The sequence below is a fragment of the Macaca mulatta genome, chromosome 2, assembly GCF_049350105.2.
Source record: "Macaca mulatta isolate MMU2019108-1 chromosome 2, T2T-MMU8v2.0, whole genome shotgun sequence".
NCBI classification, from domain to species: Eukaryota; Metazoa; Chordata; class Mammalia; order Primates; family Cercopithecidae; genus Macaca; species Macaca mulatta.
The window spans coordinates 87,640,807-87,664,559 of record NC_133407.1 but is presented as its reverse complement, the minus strand read 5'-3'; the positions used below and the strand labels follow the sequence as shown (position 1 = coordinate 87,664,559).

At 33.6% G+C, this 23,753-nt stretch overlaps 1 protein-coding gene across 6 annotated transcripts in view; it reads right to left on the bottom strand.

Moving 5' to 3' along the window:
* NAALADL2 (N-acetylated alpha-linked acidic dipeptidase like 2) overlaps nucleotides 1-23,753 on the bottom strand; it is a 1,473,645-nt gene that overhangs the window by 112,325 nt on the left and 1,337,567 nt on the right. Inside the window, exon 12 of one of the 6 annotated variants that reach the window (XM_077994178.1) lies at nucleotides 14,668-14,877. The exons of the other annotated variants lie outside the window; for them this stretch is intronic. Within the exon in view, the coding sequence (XP_077850304.1) occupies nucleotides 14,809-14,877 (69 nt within the window). The 3' untranslated portion in view covers nucleotides 14,668-14,808. Of the gene's footprint in view, nucleotides 1-14,667; nucleotides 14,878-23,753 lie in introns of those variants that run through there. 6 annotated transcript variants of the gene reach the window in all.

Genomic DNA, 23,753 nt, shown 5'->3' with positions numbered 1-23,753 from the left:
TCATGAAGAAAATAATCTAAAGCTAATAATGTAATTGCATTATTTAATCAAAGTTGAACTTTTAATTCTTTACCTAAAAGAGTATTAATATGTATGTCTGTATGTAAATATCCACTAATATTCACAGAAGGAAAATTTCATTAAAGCATACATTAATTAAAAATCTCTTTACTTGCTTATTGTTAGATTTAATTGCTTGCAATTAAATGTTTAAAAATGTAATGTCCAATTGAAAATGAAAAACATTTCTGAAGTTTGCAAGTAAATTTGATGACAACTTCTCTTATATTTTAAATGATGGTCTGTATCTATAAATGTGGAATTAATGCATAAAGTTATTCTTCAAACTAACTTGCTAATATACTTCACAATTAAAGAATGTACATAACCTTAATTATTGATTTTGTTCATTGTTACTTTTGTAGTAGTTAGACATCATCTAATCTCCACAACTACTTATTTTATTACAGAACAACAACAGCTGAAATATTTTTAAATCAGTTTTTAATAGGGTTCATTGATGAGGAACCATTAGACATCTAAGAACAGTAAGGCAGAATCTTATGGAGGAAAAGCAGCTAAATCCAACAAATACAGAAATGGTGGTTAGGACCATTATTTGTTTATACATTGTGATGGTTAGTTTGCTGTGTCAAATTGACTGGGTCACAGAGTTCCCAGGTATTTGGTCAAACATCATTCTGGGTGCTTTGGTGTGACATTATCTTTTAAATGTGTAGTAAATAAAGCAGATTGCCTTTCCTAATGTAGGTGGGCCTCATACTATCAGTTGAAAGCCTGAATAGAACAAGAAGACTGACTCTTCCTCAAGTAAGGAATCTTTCTTAACCAATGTCATTGTCCTGGGACAGTGACTTATTTCCTGCCTTTGGACTTGAACAGAAACATCAGCTTTTCCAGGGTCTCCAGTCTGCCGCCCTTCAGATGGAAACTACACCATCACCTCTCCTGGTCCTCAGACCTTTGGACTCAGACTGAAACTAAACTATTGGCTCTCCTGGGTCTTCAGCCTGCTGACTCCCCCTGCAGATCTTGGGACTTGCTTGGCTCCACAGTCATGTGAGCCAATTCCTTATAATAACTCTCTCTCTTTTTCTCTCCATCACTTCCTCTGTCTCTATATATTTGCTTACACGCGCACACACACACACACACTGACGCCTCCTGTTGGTTCTATTTCTCTGAGAACCCTAGGACACCATGTGTCTCCTTTGTAAAATGTAAGCAAACCAAAGTTAAGAACCATTTCTCATTTATTTTGCTATCTATGTGTCTAAAATACACAGACTGGCACAAAATTGGAGATTCTGGCAGATTACAATTGGACTTGATGCTAGGAGTCAGAGGAAAGGTGATGGGCATGGCTAAGACCTGCATAGATGGAGGTGGGCAAAGCCTAAAGGGTTGATGAAACCTTAAGGAGGGTACTACTTGCCTATCAGGATCCTGAGCCTTCAGAGGTATGGGAGGGATCCAAAGAGCTAATACATAATTGCTGAACAAATGTATCTCCTTGAACTCAGATATGGGTGTGAGGTATCAAGAGTTAACCATGCCAGGAGAATTCTGCACTAAATTTTAAAATTATGCAAACCTCTTCTATAAAACTTTCCCACAAGTAATCTCTGACTGACCAAATTACTTATTCCACTGTGCCTTGATTTAAAAATTAGATGTTAACGATAAGCTCTTTCAAAAATCTATAGCATAGTAGAGGAGGAAGTAAAATCATGTTTTCTAATTCATATTTTACTCAAAGATTTTTACATATCAATTTAATACATATCTTTAAACATAATTGTTTTTTGAGACAAGTCCTATGTCTGCCACCCAGGCTGGAGTGCAGTGGTGCGGTCTAGCTCACTGCAGCCTTAAACTGCTGGGCTCAAGTGATTCTCTTGCCTCAGCCTCCCGAGTAGGTGGGACTACAGGCATGTGTCACCAGACCCAACTATTTATTTATTTGTTTGTTTAGTAGAGATGGGGTCTCACTATGTTGCCCAGGCTGGTCTCAAACTCCTGGCCTCAAGTGATCCTCCAGTTCAGCCTCCCGAAGCACCGGAATTACAGGTGTGAGCCACTGTGTTGGGGGGCTGAAACAATTTTTAAATCTGTTAATTCAGAGTATTCTTATATAGGTGTTTGGGATTTAGAAAATAACTTTATATAATGTACTTTTGGAGATTAGGTTTAACAAGATCGCTTTAAAAATATAAATGATAGAAATGTGATTATGAGTATTAGACTTGTATTGTGAAGGGTATTATTTAAGTTAAAAATAGCTTAACTATAGGCTTTGGTAATTAATCTGATATAACTTGATACTGACATTGCTCCATTTGGATATTTTTTTTTAAATCTATGAAAAATGAAATAATGCTTTTCCTTCTCAGACAGCATGGCATATTTTGTTGTTGTTGTCTCGGTTCACTGCAAGCTCCGCCTCCCAGGTTCACACCATTCTCCCGTCTCAGCCTCCGGAGTAGCTGGGACTACAGGCGCCTGCCACCGCGCCCGCCACCACGCCAGGATAATTTTTTGTATTTTTAGTAGAGATGGGATTTCACAGTGTTAGCCAGGATGGTCTCGATCTCCTGACCTCGTGATCCGCCCACCTCGGCCTCCCAAAGTGCTGGGATTACAGGCGTGAGTCACCGAGACCGGTCTGTGAATTCCTTTTTTTAAAAAAGGGATTGCCATATCCTAAAAGTCAGCTGACTCTTAACACTGTCAATATAATGCATCTCCTTTACAAAAGTACTTTAAAGAACAGTTTAAAAGCTCATCATAAAATTGTTTCTACTATAAGATGATCCGTCCTAATTTCCAAGTGCATAGTGTTACAATAAACGGTAATAAACAAAGCTTAGTCCTATGATCTGGGTATATTACCCAGACTGCGTACTACTCTCTTATCTTCCACGTTTTTTTTTCTTCCTTATTTTTCAACACTCTGTCTCATTTGTAGGCTATACTTTACATTATTTGTTAAATTTTGGAAAATCTGTGAAGGAAAAGACTACCACCTTATATATTTTTAAATTTAATAGAATGTTTCAGCATAATGAAATAACAAAGAATCAGAAACTAAAAGAAAGCACCACTTACAAATAACAAAATTTAACTCATTTATTCAAATAATATATATTGTGTGTGGACAAGACAAGGAGCTGAATGGTTTATATTCTTTATGTATTTATTAATAAGATTTTAAATATAAACTTGTATATATCAATAACCAAAGACTCACATATTTGCTAATTACACCTTAATACCTATTATCATTTACCTTAAATACATATATATTATGTATTAAAATCTTAAGAGTGAAACCTTACATTAAAGCCTTAAGAATCTGAATAGAAATTAGTTTTGATAAAGCAAGTTTTCATTTGAAAGAAACAAGAACATGACTATGTCCTACATTCCACAACCTTCATTTTTAAACTCCATCTTTAAGTTGAAGAACATCTTTACCTATGTGCTAAATTTGACCAAAATTAGTCAATTTTCTGGAAAAATACAACTGAACCACAATCTAACACAAAATGCTAAGAATTACTTTTAAAATAAATGTTTACTTTGATAAACAAGTATTCCACATGAACTTCCGATAAATTATTAAATTATTATTTTTGTTTTGAAAATATTTGGCTATGTAGACATTGTCATTGGTTATACTTCACGCTTTCCATTTTGTTTTCTAAAGACCTCTCACAATTTTCTGTTTCTTACATCAACATCACATTCAGCTGCATTCCAACAAACACAAGAGCGTTATGATCAGCTTGTTGACTTTTATACTGATTTACTTTGAGATCTCTCCTTTTAATTTTATTATATGTTTCCCCAAGGGTATTACATTTTCATTTTATACAGTTATATCAGATAGGCTAAATAAACTATGACATTTTTAATAAAAGAATAAGAATGTTTTCTGATGTTTTAACAATAAGAATTATAGTAAGCAATGGAAAATTAGAGAAATATGAATAAATGCATTTCTAATTCATACCCCTATAGTTCAAGGACAAATGTAAACATGCCTATAAAATTGAAAAGAAAATTAACAAACCAAAAATGATAAACACGGACTTTAAAATAAGTCGTTTAAGGGGCTATGCATTGATTTCTTTTTTTTTTTTTTTGAGACGGAGTCTCGCTCTGTCGCCCAGCCTAGGCTGGAGTGCAGTGGCGAGATCTCGGCTCACTGCAAGCTCCGCCTCCCGGGTTCACGCCATTCTCCTGCCTCAGCCTCCCGAGTAGCTGGGACTACAGGCGCCCACAACCGCGCCCGGCTAATTTTTTGTATTTTTAGTAGAGACGGGGTTTCACCGTGGTCTCGATCTCCTGACCTTGTGATCCGCCCGCCTCGGCCTCCCAAAGTGCTGGGATTACAGGCGTGAGCCACCGCGCCCGGCCTGCATTGATTTCAAAAATGTCACTTTTAAATTCTTTTTGTGTTATATTTTCAAAGACTATATTTTTGCCATTGTCTCAATTCTCTTTTTCTGATATTTGTTTTGTGTAAATATTAGAGTTCCTCAATCTGTTGTACAATCTTCAGTAGTTGCTCTTTTATATTTATTATTTCTTCTTCTCTCAGTGCGGTATTGTGGATTATTCCTGGGTGCTAACCTCCAATTCATTAATTCTTTCTGCAACTGTATCTTGTCAAATGCAACATTATTGCATTTTTCAAATTTCAATAACTAGATTTTTATTCCCAAGTTTTAAAGTATTTTTTCTATCTACTTTTAATCTATTCTTATTTATTAAATTTAGAATAAAAACACATATTATAAAATTTTACAACAATTTCTTCTACATAGAATTTATATTCTAAATGTATTTTGGCTATCTTTCTTATAGTCAGATGACTTACTTGGAATTTGGGTTTGCAGGTTGAAATTCATTTGTGTATAAAGATTCTGTTTTATTTTTCTCTCTCTTTGTAGTGTCTCCTCTCTAGAATCATCCAGTAGTATTATGATTGGTGACACACAGCCCTGAACTGAAGTTATAATGGGATTTTGGCACTCTTGTACCATGAAGTTATTAGAAACAGTAATCTTGAAAACACTTAACCTATAACCAACAGATAATTTGGTTTAGTTACTAACTTCTTTAAGTTTACAGCTTATTATTTAGACTATAGTTACAGGTAGAAATTGATTTTGACGTTTTAAAAGAAAAATTGGGCTTGACTTTTTAACCTAATTTCACATTCAGCAGAGCTCTACATCAGCCCCTGTCTTCAAGCATTGAGTCAGATTTTGATCTCCATTCAGACAGCTGCATTTTTCAGGCATTTACACTGTACAGGAAATAAACTCCGCATTGCCAATGCCTGCATTGGTATTACTCTTCAGTTGTCTATTTTCATAGTTTATCCCTTGTTTTGTGTTTGGAATAAAGAGTGTTCTTCAAAGAATCAAAACAGCCATTTTGAATAAAATTATCAAATGTTTTTGCAACACTTCTTTTAGATTCATCTAAGAAAGGATATTAATATATGCGTATGATTTTAAGGCTTTATAATAAAAATGCACACACATTTTGAACAAGAAAATCTGTTACTGTAGATCACTTGTTAGCTTTTGTGGTTTTAAAACAATCACACTTAAATTTAGAAAGTACAACGTGATTTGAACTAAACTAGTTATTTAGTTTAAATTAGAGTACCATGAAGAATGTAATAAAAGAGATTTCTGATCCATTGAGTGTATAAACATTCAGATTGCAAGAACTTGACTTTAAATATCCAGGATGTATTATACTGTACTTATTCTGTAAATATTTGGTATTTATTTTTAAAATCTTGTCAATAAGCACTTCTCAATTCTGTTGTGGTAGAATATTACTACAATGTAAAAAAGTAGATGATACAAATAGAGAATGAAAAATAAATTTAGATAAGAATTATAAAGGATTTTGTTTTGTTTTGTTTTGTTTTGTTTTGCTTTGACACAGAGTCTCGCTCTGTCACCAGGTTGCAGTGCAGTGAGTGGCGTGATCTCGGCTCACTGCAACCTCTGCCTCCCGGGTTCAAGTGATTCCCCTGCCTCAGCCTCCTGAGTACATAGGACTACAGGTGTGCACCACCACAACCGGCTAATTTTTTGTATTTTAGTAGAGATGAGGTTTCACCATGTTGATAAGGATTGTGTTGATCTCCTGACCTCGTGATCTGCTCTCTCAGCCTCCCAAAGTACTGGGATTTGTACAGGTGTGAGCCACCATGCCTGGTCATAAAGGATATCTTTAACTGAACATTCACTGATACTTGTATGTCATCTAATACGATTCCTGCACATGGAAGAAATTTAAGCTAATTATTAAGAATGCAACAGATCTGGAGGTAAATCAGGTTTGGGCAGTCACTGGATGCATGCTTGGCCTTGGCTCAGAAATGCAGCCATTTTTAACTTCATTTTTCTTATCTGTAGTATGAGAATATCAGTGACATGTGTCTCATAAGAGTCTTATGGGGACTAAATGGGATCAAGGATGTACAACATGTAACACTGCCTGAAGCTAGGTTAAGGCTGAAAAATATTATTTTTAAAAAATGAAGCCAACTAATAAATAATTTGTTCTCCTTTAACATGGTCTAAATCTCTATTATCATTTACTTGTTTGACTTTCAATATGTATATACCCATCTATCACTGATATTAGACCTTGATTCTTCAAGGAAATAACATTTTTGATTCCTCAGTGCCTAGCACAGTGCTAGAACAAGTAAATAACTCAATGAAAAGCACATACACTTTATTTTTGAGAGCTCCCAAATAGGAGACAAAATCTATTCACTGAAACATTAGACATTTCCTATGCAGTCAAAATCACCATAGAATATTTTTATGTGTAACAATGAAAGGTATCTTAAAGACACTAAACAATCGAAAGAGCAAGGCTTTCCAGAAATGGGATGTTAAGGTTAAAATACTTCTGAACCTGTAAAATTGCTATCAATCTCAGGGCATTCTGAGTTATTCAAAGTTCTCAAAGATTTGGTAACATTAGTGAAAATTTCATCGTAAGGCAAGGAGAATCTTTTTCCCTCAACATTTTTTTTTTTCTTTTTTCAGGCAGGTGAAAATATGTGAAGGCATCCTTTTTTTCTCACCTTTTTCCTACCAAGTTGATTCTATACTGTACTATCTTGAGTTGTCCGAGCTCAAATTCTAAATTCTATTTCTGCTTATTTGTTATACTCTTCACTGGGAATTTTTTGCTTAAATTGAGTCTCTGAAATGCATGACATAAGCAATTTTCGTGGTAAGAAAATCACTAGCAAATATAGCCTTCTTTCACTTCTCAGGCACAGCAGCTGCTGACATTAATACCAGCTAGTCATTTGTTTATCACGGGTAAAATAGATTTCATATTGATTGGTTTGACTCAGGATTATGGTATTCTAATTAAGATTGCTAAAAAGAACTATAGAATTAAACCCTAAGTTAAAATAAGCAGATATGCAATGGCACACACGCAACTATATTCTGCTCCAATTCACAAGTCATTCCACACTACAGACAATGATTCAAGTTCATTCTCAAGAAGACTACACAGAAGAACAAAAATAGAGTTTAAATTATAAAAATCACATTTTATTGCTGTAATTTTCTTTCTTACTTTAGAATCATTCATTTATCAGCCATTAGCCTATACCTCAAATATCACTACTTTTTCTAAAGGCAATTGAGTTATACCAAATGCATTTCTCCAAAAACAATAACTAAAACCCATGGTAACAGACATCTAGCACAACATTCTTTTTTTATTATTTTTATACTTTAAGTTCTAGGGTACGTGTGCACAACGTGCAGGTTTGTTACATATGTATACATGTGCTATGTTGGTGTGCTGCACCCATTAACTGCTCATTTATATTAGGTATATCTCCTAATGCTATCCTTCTCCCCTCCCCCCCACCCCACAACAGGCCCCAGTGTGTGATGTTCCCCACCCTGTGTCCAAGTGTTCTCATTGTTCAATTCCCATCTATGAGTGAGAACATTCAGTGATGGTTTTCTGTCCTTGTGATAGTTTGCTCAGAATGATGGTTTCCAGTTTCATCCATGTCTCTACAAAGGACGTGAAGTCATCCTTTTTTATGGCTGCATAGTATTCCATGGTGTATATGTGCCACATTTTCTTAATCCAGTCTATCACTGATGGACATTTGGGTTGGTTCCAAGTCTTTGTTATTGTGAATAGTGCCACAGTAAACATACGTGTGCATGTAGCACAACATTCTTATTGCTGACTCTGAAGGATTCCTGCTAAAGTCCCTGTTGTGTTTCTCATTGTCAAATGATATCCAAGGTCATACATACACAGTACCATGTTACTGGGTTCAGGCGACAGGAGAGGGCAACGAGCCACTATTTTTGACTTGAACACATTTTTATTTTGTCAGATATCAAAATATCTGAATATTGAATAGGCAGAATATTGTGTTCCCTGCTAAAAGATATTCTTGTTTATATTTTCAGTTACAAAATATACATTTTTAAGGACAGAACAAAAAAACAAACTTAACCTCCGACATGAGAACATACACTTTAATTGAAACTACAAAAATGCTGTCACTTTGTTCTTTAGTGGCCCAGTTACAAGTCTCTGCCTAACCCTTTGAATCCTCCAAATTTCCCATAAAATTCCTGAGAGGGCTTAATTCTTTCAGTCAAGTCTAATTTAACTATGAATATATAGAGACAGCTGAAGACTGCCTACGCAGGTAAAGTGGAGACCTGAGGCAATTATCAGAGTAATTCAAGCAGAAAAATTTTCTACTGAGGAAGAGATAATGTTTGCTTGAACTGTTCAGATTCGCCATCTATAATAATTAAATTCATTAACTCGCTCCTTCACTTCACTTTGCCTATGAAGAACAGCCTTGTTGCTATTAAAAATATATACACAAAGCAACTCAAATATTTGCGAGTTTACAAAATACTCTGTTGATTTTTTTGTAAAACAAGTTCACAGGTTTAATGAGCTTTAGTGCCTAGATAATTAGATGAAGGAGTCCCTGGAAGAGGTTGAGAAGATGGGGTAATGAAGGATAAACTACCGATGAGCTATTTTTGGTTCTCTAAGATCTGTATTTCTATGTGACCCCACTATAAATGAGACACACACACACACACACACACACACACACACACCATTATACTATTTATTGGCCACCAAAAAATCCAGGTTAAAATTTTAATTTAATAATAATAACTATAAAAAATAGGCAAGTAGTTCTTTACCTTTTTTTTTTTTTTTTTTTAAGGCAGAGTCTCGCTTTGTTGCCAGGCTGGAGTGCAGTGGCACAATCTTGGCTCACTGCAACCTCCGCCTCCCAGGTTCAAGCAATTCTCCTGCCTCAACTTCTCGAGTAGCTAGGACTACAGGCATGTGCCACCACACCCAGCTAACTTTTGTATTTTTAGTAGAGACGGAGTTTCACCACGTTGGCCAGGATGGTCTCGATCTCCTGACCTCATGATCTGCTCACCTCGGCCTCCCAAAGTGCTAGGATTATAGACGTGAGTCACTACACCCAGCCAGTCCTTTATCTTTTAAGGCAACAGACAGGCTCCTTCAAGTATGCAAGGGTTTAAAGACAAAGGTAAATATAAACTCTTTTTTAAAGAATAAAAATAAACCTTATTTATATCTCCTGGTTTCTAAACATGTAGTTGTGGTTCCTGTCCTTGCTGTTCTTCAGCTGTCACCACCCTCTCAAGGCTTGACTGTTACTGAAGCACATCCATGGACTCATCACATTTGATTCTCTTCAGCTTTTCCATAACACCCACACCATTGGTATCATGTTTGCTTACTTGAATAACAGATTTTGGCCAGGATATAGGTTTTGATGTACCTTGATTAAAAGGAAGTTAGGAAGGGTTTCTCTCTGGAAATAAGTTTGGAAACTCTGGGGAGAAACTAATTAAAAAGAAGTGGAATCTTCATGAAATGTCAAATTTGAGAAGCATTTTTTGTTTGTTTTTTATCAAGAGCACACTGATTTGGGTAGACACAGCACAAGAGGTAGAAGCAAACAGAAGCAAGAAAGTTACAGTGAGAGGACATAACTGTCTGAAGCCAGCTCTCATTCTGCATGAAGAAAACGACTCTGTACATATCATGGATGTAACTGCAAAACAGAACTTTCCCTGAACCCACTGCCATTCAAGCTCAAGAGTAGCTAGTTGCTCCAAGTGGTGGGATATGATTGGAGTAGCTCAGTCTGAATCTGGGAGAACATCTTACTTACTATCTGCCATCATCCATGTTAGTTATCAGCCTTCCTAAGAGGGAGGATGGCTCTATCTGCTTGGTGCTGATGCCAATTCAGGAACTAGTCAACAGGTAAAGCAAGCAGCTGCTGAATACTATAAAGCATATTGCTTGTCATCTACCTGCATCTATAGTAGTGCTTGCAAGAGACCACAAATGTTATTTGGAGGGAGAGATGATAATATGTATTGCAACACCTGGGAGACTGATTTAGTGTGTGAGAAGATCAATCTAAGAAAAATACATTACTTTGCCCCTGATGAAGCATATGGAATACTTGATATGGGTTTTTACCTGCATAAGATTATGTATCATGTAAGACATTGATGGGCACACCCTAAACTGTTACTTGGCTAAAATATCTAAGGTTGCTGAAGATTTCCTGAAAAACTATATTCAATATACCATATAAACAATAGTGCACTACAACTAAAGAAAAAACAACATTCTTGAGATTGTGTATGGATATAATGACAAGAAAGACTGAAAAACTTATTTATCTAATGAAAAAGATCTTAAGTGAGGAAAATAAAACCAGTTTTTATTGAAAGCAAAAGAAGATGTGATGAGCTTATCAGCAAAATGAGAAGAGACAGGTGACCTGTCATGAGTATTCATGGTGACAAGAGTCAACAGGAATATGCCTGATTTCAAAATTAATTCAAACATGGGAAAGTTCCTATTCTGATTGCTACAGATATAGCTTTCAGAGGGCTAGAAATGAAAATGCAAAATCTGTCATGAATTATTACTAACTCACTCCTCAATGGGTTATATTCATCTAATTGGAAGAATTACTCACAGTTCTAAAATATAGCCACAGCATACACTTTCTTTACTTCTAATAACAAGAAGGAAGTGAATGATCTTATCTCTTTTATGAAGCCAATCTAGCAGTGAAGCTCAAGTTGTTCCAGTTGGTCAGAGACAGAGGTTCAGGTCATTCCAGACGTAGAAGAGGCATGAAGAATGACCATTTGTACCACTAGTCACACTCAAAGAGGTTACTGTAAGTCTCCTTAAGAGAGATTTGGGGGCAAAAACTCAGACTGGTTATATGATGTTGCAGATTACATAATGGGTACTTTAAAAGTCATTTCATATCTATTGATACAGAGACCAGTTTTAGGACTTACCAGGATGGTAATGATAGCATTCAATAATAAGGAATTAAGATTTCAAATATGTACATGGTATAAACCAACAGCCATATACTATCCTGCAAACTGTGGCTCCAAGTGCGATTAGTATCTTCTGCCAATAAAATATTCTCAATAAAGTGTTAGTATAATAGTACATGTAGGTATCTGTTTTTTATAATTGCCCTTTACATTTGGGTTTATCACACAAAGTAGTTATTTAGAAAGCATGATAAAAGCAAAAAATAATGGCATGTAGCAGTATTATACTTTGCTTTTTTGCTATTAAGTTTGATATTTCTCAAAATTATAAAAGTAATTTTTAATCTTTGGGTTTTTTTGTACTAGAAAATATGGTAGTGTTTTCACAAAAGTACATATACAGTGTTTTGAAGTACAACTCAATGCTATGCCTAGCCTTCCAATGAAAAATCATCAAAAGGCCAAATTAAGTGGGATTTTTACTTTATTTTACAAATATGACATCATGTAAATGATCATGTAAATGATCCTCATTTTTAAACATAAAAACAAAAGTGATTCAAAAAAATGATCCAACGCAATAAGAAGCTAATTAAAATGAAACACTCAAAAATGAAAATGTGGTAATAAAACTGGTGGTAAGTAGATAATCCATTTCAATTTAAAAAACAAACTATCGCCGGTCACAGTGGCTCACGCCTGTAATCCCAGCACTTTGGGAGGCCGAGGCAGGCGGATCACGAGGTCAGGAGATCAAGACCATCCTGGCTAACGTGGTGAAACCCCGTCTCTACTAAAAATGCAAACAAAACAAAACAAAACAAAAAAAACAGCCGGGCTTGGTGGCGGGTGCCCATAGTCCCTGCAACTCGGAGGGCTGAGAGAATGGTGCCATCCCAGGAGGCAGAGCTTGCAGTGAGCCGAGATCGTGCCACTGCACTCCAGCCTGGGAGACAGAGACTCCATCTCAAAAAAAGAAAGAAAGAAAGAAAGAAAGAAAGAAAGAAAGAAAGAAAGAAAGAAAGAAAGAAAGAAAGAAAGAAAGAAAGAAACAAACAAAAAAACTGTCAGTTGAGAATGACTTTTACAAAACAAAATGCAAGAATTTTAATCTTTGATAATATAAATAACAAAGAACAAATGCTAGGAATTAGGGTTTGGGACTCAGAGGAGGATGTAGTGAGTATGCTATTTTTAGCAAAGACTTGGAATCAACCCAAATGAACATCAGTGACAGACTGGATTAAGAAAATGTGGCACATATACACCATGGAATACCATGCAGCCATAAAAAAGGATGAGTTTGTGTCCTTTGTAGGGACATGGATGCAGCTGGAAACCATCATTCTCAGCAAACTATCGCAAGAACAGAAAACCAAACACCTCATGTTCTCACTCTTAGGTGGGAACTGAACAATGAGATCACTTGGACTCGGGAAGTGGGACATCACACACCGGGGCCTATCATGGGGAGGGGGGAGGGGGGAGGGATTGCATTGGGAGTTATACCTGATGTAAATGACGAGTTGATGGGTGCTGACGAGTTGATGGGTGCAGCACACCAACATGGCACAAGTATACATAGGTAACAAACCTGCACGTTATGCACATGTACCCTAGAACTTAAAGTATAATAATGAAAAAAAAGTATGCTATTTTTAACATCTTACAAAGCAAGGATTTAATGAATGCTATCAAATTGGAACACGTAGCAAAAAGAGCGTAATGAATCTAGGATCTCCATTTTTTCAGGATTTCTAAATTTTCATAACATAATAGGGATCTTTGAAAACCGATGTATCTTACAATGAAGCAAAAATAAATATAACTCTTTTCTTAATATGTAAATATTATTTTATTAAAATGTCTATATATTTATCTATCCCTATTTTCCACCTGCATATATGCATGGAGAGATGATTAAAATCATATTCACAAATATGAATAATAGTTGTCGGGAAGCTGGGATTTGTTTAACTTGTAAAAATGTTAGTGTTTATATTGCTTTGGGTTGACTGAAATTTTTATAGTGAGACTCTATCAGAAGGTATTGGGAACACTGGTTTCCATAAGAAGAGGAACTGTGTTATCAGGGAACATAAACATAAGGAAATTGTTCACAGTTTTCTTGTCAGTAACTTTAGAATTCTGAATCTTCTGAATATCTTATAATTGAAAAAAGCAAATTAAGTTTAAAATCATTTTAGTGATTTTGTCAAATTTACACCAAAAAAATACAAAAAAAAAAAGTTTTTAATATTTAAAGCCAGTTGAAATTCTTATAAGATCCAGTTCTACTCCAAAGATTCTATAGTTGTACTGATATGTGAATCTATCAACATAAAACCTTGACAAAACTAACTTGAAAATAAATTCTTACAACTGGTAAAAGGGCAGAAAGATTGTTTTTACATGAATAATATTATATAGCTATTGATCTCCATTTAGTTTGAAGATGATGCTCTGACTCTCCCTTAATTTGGCAGGCAAAACAATTTCCAATTCAAAAAAAGAAGTTTTTGCAATGTGAAGATGCTGTTAAACTGTTTAGATTTGTACAAAAGTTTTATTCTCACAAGAGAGAATATAAATTACTCTGCCTTTTAAAAAGATATTCTGTATAGGTAAAATAAAGATGACAACAGTGAGTCAGCTGGAGATAGAGCAGACAATAAAAAGGGAAATAAATATTAAGAGGGAAATAACCTTGTAAGATCAGATCTAGGCTCAGTATGAAAGATTACATCTATTCTTATAAAACTCATTAATATTCCTCATGAAATAACTATGGCTTGGCCAATATAACATATAACTGAGGACATCTAAGATGATAAATCTTAAGTTTGAACCTGATAATTTTAAGAAAGCCATCTGTAAACAAAAAAGCTTAAATCCCTCAGAACAGCCTTATAAATACACAAAATAATTATTATATATTTTCCAACATTTTACTGTATTTACAAGATTATCAGATTTACAAATTCTGAGAGTCAGTAATAATGCCAATACAGTCTAAACTGAAAATATTTTTTATTTAAAATCTTTCTTGCATCTTAAGGATAAAAAGTGACAGATTTACAAATCAGCGTTAAGTCCCTTGCCATTTTGATTGAATTTATAAATCCTAGTCTTTTAGTTTTAGTTCAAACTTCCGATTTATGACCCCCAACCGGCTGCTTCTTCTATTGCTATCTCAGTTTTTTGAAGTTCAGATTTTGTAATGAGTTATGCAATTTACTTTCCCTGTCTTTTTCTAAAGCTAAAATAACAAAAACAAACCAAACAAAACAAACATCCTATTCCCTTTGCCCAGCTGCCAAGTATAAGCAGTCTTGATCAGCGGTATTTTCACGTAATCGCACTAACAGCTGAGTTTTCTCCATAGCATCCAGGATAAGAGGATCAACTTCCCTTTATTAGAAAGATATCTCTGCAGAAAAATAGCAAAGTAAAGTCAGAATTGGTATTTATGCTCACTGCTCATTATCTGGCACTTATGATTTAGTCATAAACCAATGTTCCCGGATGGGGTTAAGATGGAAATGTGCTTCTGGCAGTTTCAGCCAAGCACCATTAAAAAGCCAGCACAATTTCTAAAAATGATTAACTGTTGACTCCAGTTCAAGTTCTAATTCAGCAACATTTCCCTCCCTCAGCAACTCCTACTCCACCAGGCTTAAGTAATAAAAGTTATGTTTAAATCCTGAAATAGCAGTGTTCCAAAGGTGGGAAAAATGATCTTTTTTGGTAAAACTTTAATAAAAAGAAATCATGGATTAGAAGCTTAGCAGTGTTCGATATTGCCTTAGAAATTAATACAACATAATTGTATTAGAACAAATTTTTGCATTATAACATTTTGGAACATAGTAATGAATTAGAATAATTTAAACTCATTATACAATCACTGACAGTTTCAATGATTCATTCTGGAAAACATAAGAAAAATATATTTTTTAAAATAGTAACTATTTCCATTATGGACGAGAATTTAAAGTAGCTAAAATTTTGGTGACAGTTTTCTCTTTAAATATTTTTAAAATAGTAATTTAGTGTATGTAATATGACTTTTTCAATAAGAGGTTCTCTTTTCCGGAGTAATTCCAAGGAATGCAGCCACTTACTCTAGCAAGCTGTCAATATTTTAGAGTCTTCTCTGAAACGATTTGGAAAATTGAGACACAAATCATCAGAGAATAGGCTCACCTATGATTTTTAGTGATTAACTCTTTGGGGCAAACAAGAAACCAAGCTGAAACAGCTAAAGATTCATTCATAATGGAATCTAAATATGTAAGTAAAATTCCCTACATTTTCTCAACATATAACAATAGATGTCACCTGTTAGCAATACTTTAATGACAATTCCCAAGATATCTGAAATGATCATTAACAGAGAAGACAGCAGTTGCTAGCAATTTAAAGAGAAAGGCACTGGTTGTTTATACAAATACATGCAATTGCTGCAGCAACCATAAACTTTTTTCTTCCCATAATGTCAAAAGTTACTCATGCATCCAAATTTTGGATATCTCCAACAAAATAATTTAGAGGTTATTTTCATTTCAAAAAAATGGAGTTAACATTTTGCAGAAACTTGTAGAATACGTAAAGTAAAAAAGCTCAAGTTATTTTTTCACTTCCTTTGAAAAAATGTTCAAATTCACAAGTCGTAAGTCATGACTTAAGACTTAAATTGATTTGTTTATTTAAAACAAAAGTAAAATAATGTATCCTTTGAGACACATTTAAAACATCTCCCTGTTGTTTAGGGTCTAATATTTTTATTCTTGCTTTTTTGCTTATTTTTTTTTTAACAACTTGAGTTCACTTGTTGCTCAGAAGATCAAAATAAGGTAATTGACATATGTACTAGGAATATTCTAAATTGTTCTCTAATTGAATTAAACTTCTCCAGTAGACCTAATATTTTTCTTTTGAGCTGAATTTTTTGAAAATGAGACAAATAACATTTTACTTATAACAGTCTTCATGTATGATGTACTTTAAAATAATAAGGCTTATTAAAAAACAGATTTGCGAAAATGTTGGATAATTTTGTGTGGTAATATTGAAATGCCATGAGTCAAGCATAACCAGATGTTCCTCTATTATTTCATTTAAACAAAACTTATATATCTTGGAGGACTGAAAATCCCTGTTGATGACGGAAAATATATAAATTTAACATAATTAAATGTGTTATAATTTTGATTAAAATATAAAAATAATGTTAAAGTCAATTTAATTAAGTTTAATTAATCTTAAACTCTATTTTACAAATCTTTATATGGTTAGTCAATGTAGTTCTTGTTACTACTTTAAAGTGATTATTGCTGATTGTCCCAGGGTTAGCTATGCACATAGACACTGGAGCCAGATTGCCTGGGTTCAAATCCTAGTTTTGCTACTTTCTGGCTCCATTACCTTGGGCAAGTTACCTTTCAGGTTTATGCATTCTTTCATCATCTATAAAACGAGATAATAATAATAGATCTCACTTCATAAAGTTATTGTGAATAGTAAATGAATTGATGTAAAGTGAATCATTCCTGATATACAGTAAGCTCTACATTTGTGTTTGCTATTATTACTGCATTTTTATATTACTGATTTTGAAAATATGATCAAGCACTGAAAGGGGTGTTTTAAATAACAGACTATGTCTAATCATTCAAATGAAGTGTCTATCACTGGATAGTAACAGTGAAATAGCATAAAGTCCCCTACGAAATACTATTTCCCTATTACTATTTCTAATAAAATTATCAATAGTGAAATAGTATATTAATAGTAATAGTAATAGTGAAAGACACTATTTAAATGAATAGAGTCTTTTATTATCTTTCATTTGGGAAACTATTTACTTACTTCATATTGCCACTAATTTAAGAAATTTTGGATTTTTCTCCCTTGAAACTGCCTTTAGAGTCATTCCAGGCTGCAAATAGTGTTTTTCAGTTTAGTCATTCAATGTATGACTTGGCTTTAATGTATTAATATTACAACTATAATAATAAAACTCAAATTTACTGAATATTTTGTATGTCAGGTATAAGAATTTTATGGTTATAATCTCATTTGATTAACTTTAACAATTTGAAAACATATTTTTTTCCTCAATGAATAAAGATGCATACCATCAGGACATTATAAAATGTGATGAAATCTCTGGAGGTGATTCCAACTTGTGACCTAGAAAGATTCTACATCATCCTACAACTTATTGTCATAATGACCACTGAGGCTTCTAAGGAACATATCTCTGGATCTTGTATATTACAGTAATTTGGTTAAAATAGATTGTCACATGACTTCAAACTCAAAAGTCATCAGTACCTTTATCTCACATGAAAATCATAAGTATTAATGAGTTAAAAAACTGAAATAACTCTTATTTTGTTTAGGCTGCACTTTTCCCTTTTGTTTAATTGCTTTAGGAAGTTAGAATAGTATATGGGAATATATGGCAATAGATATGCTTTGGTACTAATGACTATCAATGACCCGTAGTAGAATGATCTGTTCTTTAAAACTTTACTAAACTATCCTAAAGTATAACTTTTAAGCCTCTCTTCTCCATGAGTTAAATGGAGATAACACCCACCAAAAACAATGAATAGAAAACACATGATACAGTGCCTTGCTCATAGTAAGAGCTTAATAAATAATAACTGCTATTAATTAATGTCCACTTTTAAATCACAAAATTTGCATCTGAAAAACAAATACACAAACATGTAAGACTGTTTATTTACTATATTCAGGCCCTTCTTGGTGTTTAGTTATTCATTATATCATATGGAAAACTGAGACAATCTGGTAGTTTTGTCAAAGGGAAAAAATATCTTTATGTACAAATACTACAGATATTGCTATGAAGGCAAAGCTGTTGAGGAGAAATTAATTTTGCAAAGGGGATAGAAATCATGAGAAACAAATATAAATCATTAAGATTTGGATACAGAAACAAACGTAATACATACTACCAAGAATGGCTTCAAGTATAGTTTTCTTTCCTCTCATTAATGTTTTCTTGTGCTGTATAATTGCTGTTATTTATTCTGTGGTCACCTACACAAAACCAAACTCATTCATATGTAGCATAGCTTCAGTTTTTAGACAGTCTCATTTTTGTGCTTGAAACACAAAAATATCTGAAAATGCAGTACAAGTCATCCACAATACTAAAGTTAAATTACTATGCTATTCTTAAGGTTATCATAATACAGCAAACAATAGCTCATAAAAAAGATCTGTGGCCATGACATAAAACATATCAAATGCCACAATAGTTTTCCTTCCAATAGCTACAGCATCTAAACTTACGGGATATTATGGCGTTTTAGTAACTCTAGCAGCTACAAAAGTTCATTGTAAAGAACAAAGGTGCTAAAAAGACTAAGGTAATCAGTTTTCTCCATTTCTCTGAGTAATGATTAGAATAATAAACTCCAACGAGAGGTCACATATTGCCTAATGAAACAGTTCCTCTGAAGAAGGGGCTACAGTAACTCTTGCCAGTTGAAGCAGAAAGTCATATTAAACCAACGTAATTACTGCAGCCTATCAGTGCTGTGTGATGACGGGCGCACTTTCCACATTGCAGGCTGGATAGTCTCTTATGCGGTGAGTGCCCAGTGAATTTGTCAAATGATAAAGGAACTGTTTTAGGATGAAACGTCTTTGAATAGGGTAGATTTTTAAGAATATTAAAACCACTAAACAGAACTATTCACTCAGTGACCTCTCATGATAGACTCATAGGTAGAAGGAAAAAAGACATCCTTGGGTCTAACTTCTCTTGTTACAGAGAGAGAGAGAAAAAAAAAAACATATCTGAGGTTATGAGCATCTAAGGATAGCAGAGAATTTCAAGGACAAGTGAAAAGCAAAGTGTACATATTCTAACTTCCAGTTTATTGTTCTTCTGGTTGTTAAATCTGATACAATTTACACAAAAGTTATGATATTGAATCTTTGTGGTCTCTTCTCTCTTGACCAGTATCATTAAAAATAGTACTCAAAGAAACAAGAGAAAAATACCACAGCAACAGAGTACAACGCCATCAAGGGGTTTCAGCCACCTTCTCTACCTCCTAATCTTAAAACCAAAAAGACAATAAAAGTTTTCAATAGATAAGGAGATCTATTAAGATTTTAAACGTGTGACAATTTGGATTTTGCTCATATTTCATCTTCTGAAATATCTGAGCTGAGGTCAATTTTGAGGTCTGAAACATCTGACCAATAGAAATTAGTCAATTTAATCCCTTCAGAGTCCCACCCCTTCTTTCTTTCTTGCCAGCACAGATTTAAGTTTCACATTTTTTTTTAATATAAAAGGGAGTATTTGAAAAACTAAAACTTAGTATATTTACCACACCATGCCATATTTATTTGTCAAAAGTGTACCCTGTACCAAGTACATATGTCTTAAAACTACAGAAGTCTATCCCAGGAGGAAGTAGATTAATTAATTCGAGTTCTATTATTTGAATTAAGTGCTAATATAATTTGTTCTTATTATTAGTTGTTCTTAAAGTTTAATTTTCTAAGCCTACCTAAAAACAGGATTTTTGTTTTTTTATCTACCCACTCATTTGTATTAAAATGTAATCTATACTACCAAGGTTCTGAGACTTCCAAATATAAACTGAAACCAATATTTAAGAAATTCATATTATCTTAACATAATACTCGAAAGATGGTTCTGCTATCTACAAAGCTGAGATAACAAATAAAACTAATTTGAACTCTTTTGGTGGGCTCGTGGTACATAATAATGGTGTTTTCTGTTTAAATTTCCAACCAGAAGATTTTCATGTTAGATTGGTGCCTGGGTATGCACAAGATTTGAGAATAGGTACTTTTAAATAAAACATCTATAATATCCTGCATAGTGGAACAGTTGTTTTGGAAAACATTGTCTCTATACTACAAGTGATAAAACAGAGACAACAAATTCACACGCTCTAACATGTGCAAATATTAGAATGAGTATTTGAGGAAAAGCTTGGTATTCTATAAAGGGTATTTGATTGATGACTCTAGGAACCTGAGTTCTCATCTCAGTTCTGCCCCCTTTGTCTGAACTTCATTTTCTTCTCTATAAACTCAGGGAAGTTATACTAGATAGTCTCCAAGATTTACTTCAGCTCTGAAATTCTGATGCCCTACTTAATGCCATACACCAACATATTCTGAAACAGAGAAGTACCACAGAAGGCAGTCTTGCATTTTGGAAGAAAAGTCTTGGATTCAGGAAATCTAGATTCTATTCTTGGAATTTTCATGAGCCAATTTTGTGACTTTGAACAAGTTTCTTAATCTCTCAAAATTTCAGTGTTCTAAAACAGGGATATCATTATCTGTCTACTTCCAGTGCTCATTCTGGAAAACAAAATTTTGAAAATAGGATAATACACTATTTTTTTTTTTTGAGACGGAATTTCACTCTGTTGCCAGGGTAGAGTGCAGTGGTGCGACCTCGGCTCACTGCAACCTCTGCCTACTGGGTTTAAGCGATTCTCCTGCCTCAGCCTCCCTAGTAGCTGGGACTACAGGCACGCACCACCATGCCCAGCTAATTTTTGTGTTTTTAGTAGAGAAGGGTTTTCACCATGTTGACCAGGATGGTCTCAATCTCTTGACCTCATGATCTTCCCACCTCGGCCCCTCAAAGTGCTTGGATTATATGTGTAAGCCTTCGCACCCAGCCTAAAACATTTTTTTAATGTTAAGGTGCTATCATAATGAAATGGAGATGTATTAATGTTTACTCTGCTAAGATTGAATAATGAAAGACTTTATTCTAGCATGAAAAATTTTTGAGGCTATGAAAATGGATAGTAATGCAGAAACAATACAGAGATTTATATTTGCAACTCACCTTTCTAGGTATTTAGGTCTTTAAAACACTTTGTGATTCTCTCAAGTAAAAACATTTAAAGTGTTGCTCTTTAATTTAATTCACGTTTTTTGGTTTGGAAATTTTTATATTGGAAATCCCTAAAAGTTGGTCTGAAGCCACAACCCGAAAAAAATATTTTAAAAGATACCTATTTTCAGGCTAACTTGACTGTTTATATGTTGAAAAATAATTGTTTTAAAATACAGCCTTGTAACTGTTCGTTCTATGTCACCTTGCATATAATGTTGATTACACCAATCTCATTTTCTTATTGTAAGTTTCAAATTCCACTGAGCTTACATCATGAACTTTGATGGATGAGCTAGACTGTTGTGTCTGTCTGGGCAGGTGTGAGATAAATTGCTGGGCAGGCTATGATCTTTGGGCAAATTACTCTCCTTGACTAGAGTATATATCGATGAGATGTGTCAGTGTTCATATACACACTTGTCAGTTGCATTACCCAGGTGATGGAAATACAAGTTAAGGGACCATCAAAATGAAGAGGGAGAAATTCACTGTGTCATAAGAAATTAGTAAAAGGACCTTCACTGTAAACTGGAAATATGATAAGATTAAACCTTTGATAGGATTGATAGGAAAAAAAATTCAAACCACTTAGTCAAATACAAGTAATTATATTTTTTCCTCTTCATCTAAAATTCATTTTACTTAATACAAGTCAAAGTGAACATGACAATAATTTATAGTTTTTACCTGGGAAGGAACACGTAAAAAGGCTTATAATAATTTCAATTCAATATATTTTCACCATTCATTCAATTTAACTTTTTTATTATTTTGCTTTAACACAAAAAAATCAAAAATATAAATATTGTTCTATGGATAAGATTTTTAGAATATATAAATATTTTATTCAGAATCTTTTCAGCAGATGTTCAATCCGTGTGGTCAGGACTCAGACACTGTTCTAGGTGCTATAGATAGTGACGATGAATAAAGTTAAAAATTAATCAAGAATGGCTCCTCTACTACAACTTGCTTTTATAAAATAGTCCTTGCATGTTTCTGCTCCTTAATAAAACCATGAGCTAATTTTGACTTGAATAGTTAGGGTAGTAGACATGCAACACACAAAGAAATCTATATTCAAGGAAATAACTCATTTCAGGAGAAAGCTAGATGGTTCCCAATAAGTTTGTTTTTTCCATATTAACTCCTAACTATATTCTTGTTCTCCCAACAGCCTAAAAGGGTAGTTCTATACCTCTACTAGGCTAGACTATTTAAATCTAGCACACTGATGTAGATGTACAAAGATAATTATGAGCATAAGCATTTAGGAGAAGGAATTAGAAGCTGTCATAAAATATTACACCAGTCTTAAGAGTGGAAAAATATTCTAAATTTTCCAATAATTGATCTTTCTATCCCCATTGTTATTGCCCAGTGAATTATATACCTCCATATCCTTCATTTTGTTTTTCCCAAATAGACTTTATTCCTAAACACTGGTGAAGAATCTCGTCTCAAAAGGATTAATCACTGTCCCACAAAAATACATCATGCAAATATGATTTATCTATTTTACATTCTTTAAACCAAATATCTAGGTCTAAAATTAAAATATTTTAGTATGTTTTCTAGGAATTATGTATTCTTTAATATTACAAACACCACCAATCTGAATTTTTAAATTTATCTTAGTAAATACAAATTAAAAGTTCTAAATCTTGTGCCAATTTTAATTTAAAAAGAAGAGTTAGACATCATCTTAATTATGCCAAGTTTCTAATGCTTTGGATTCTTCATAATACTCTCCAATTAATTTTTATAAAGACATACTTTACTTTAATCTTATATTATTCTTTTTCATGATACAAAACAAACCCAAAATTAGTAGAAATAAATAATAAAGATCAGAGTTGAAATAAATGAAATTCAGACTAAAAAAAAGAAAAGATCACCAAAACATAAAGTTTCTTTTTTGAAAAAATAAAATAAAATCAACAAATTCTTAGCTAGGACAACTAAAAACTAAAGAGAGAATTTTCAAATAAAATCAGAGAGGAAAAAGGAAACATTGCAACTGATGTCAAAGAAATACAAAGGCTAATCAGAGACTATTATGAACGAATTGGACTATTATATGGCAACAAATTGGAAAGTCTAGAAAAATGAGTAAATTCCTGGACCCATAAAATCTACTAAGATTCAACCATAAAGAAATAGAAAACTTGAACAGATCCATAATGAGTTACAAGATTGAAGCAGTAGTAAAATGTCTCCCCTCCAGCAAAAAAAAAAAAAAAAAAAAAAAAAAAAAGCCCATGAGCTAATATATACCCTGCTGAATTCTACCAAACATTTAAAGAAGAACCAATACCAATTCTACCCAAAGTATCTCAAAAATTGAAGAGGAGGAAGTATTT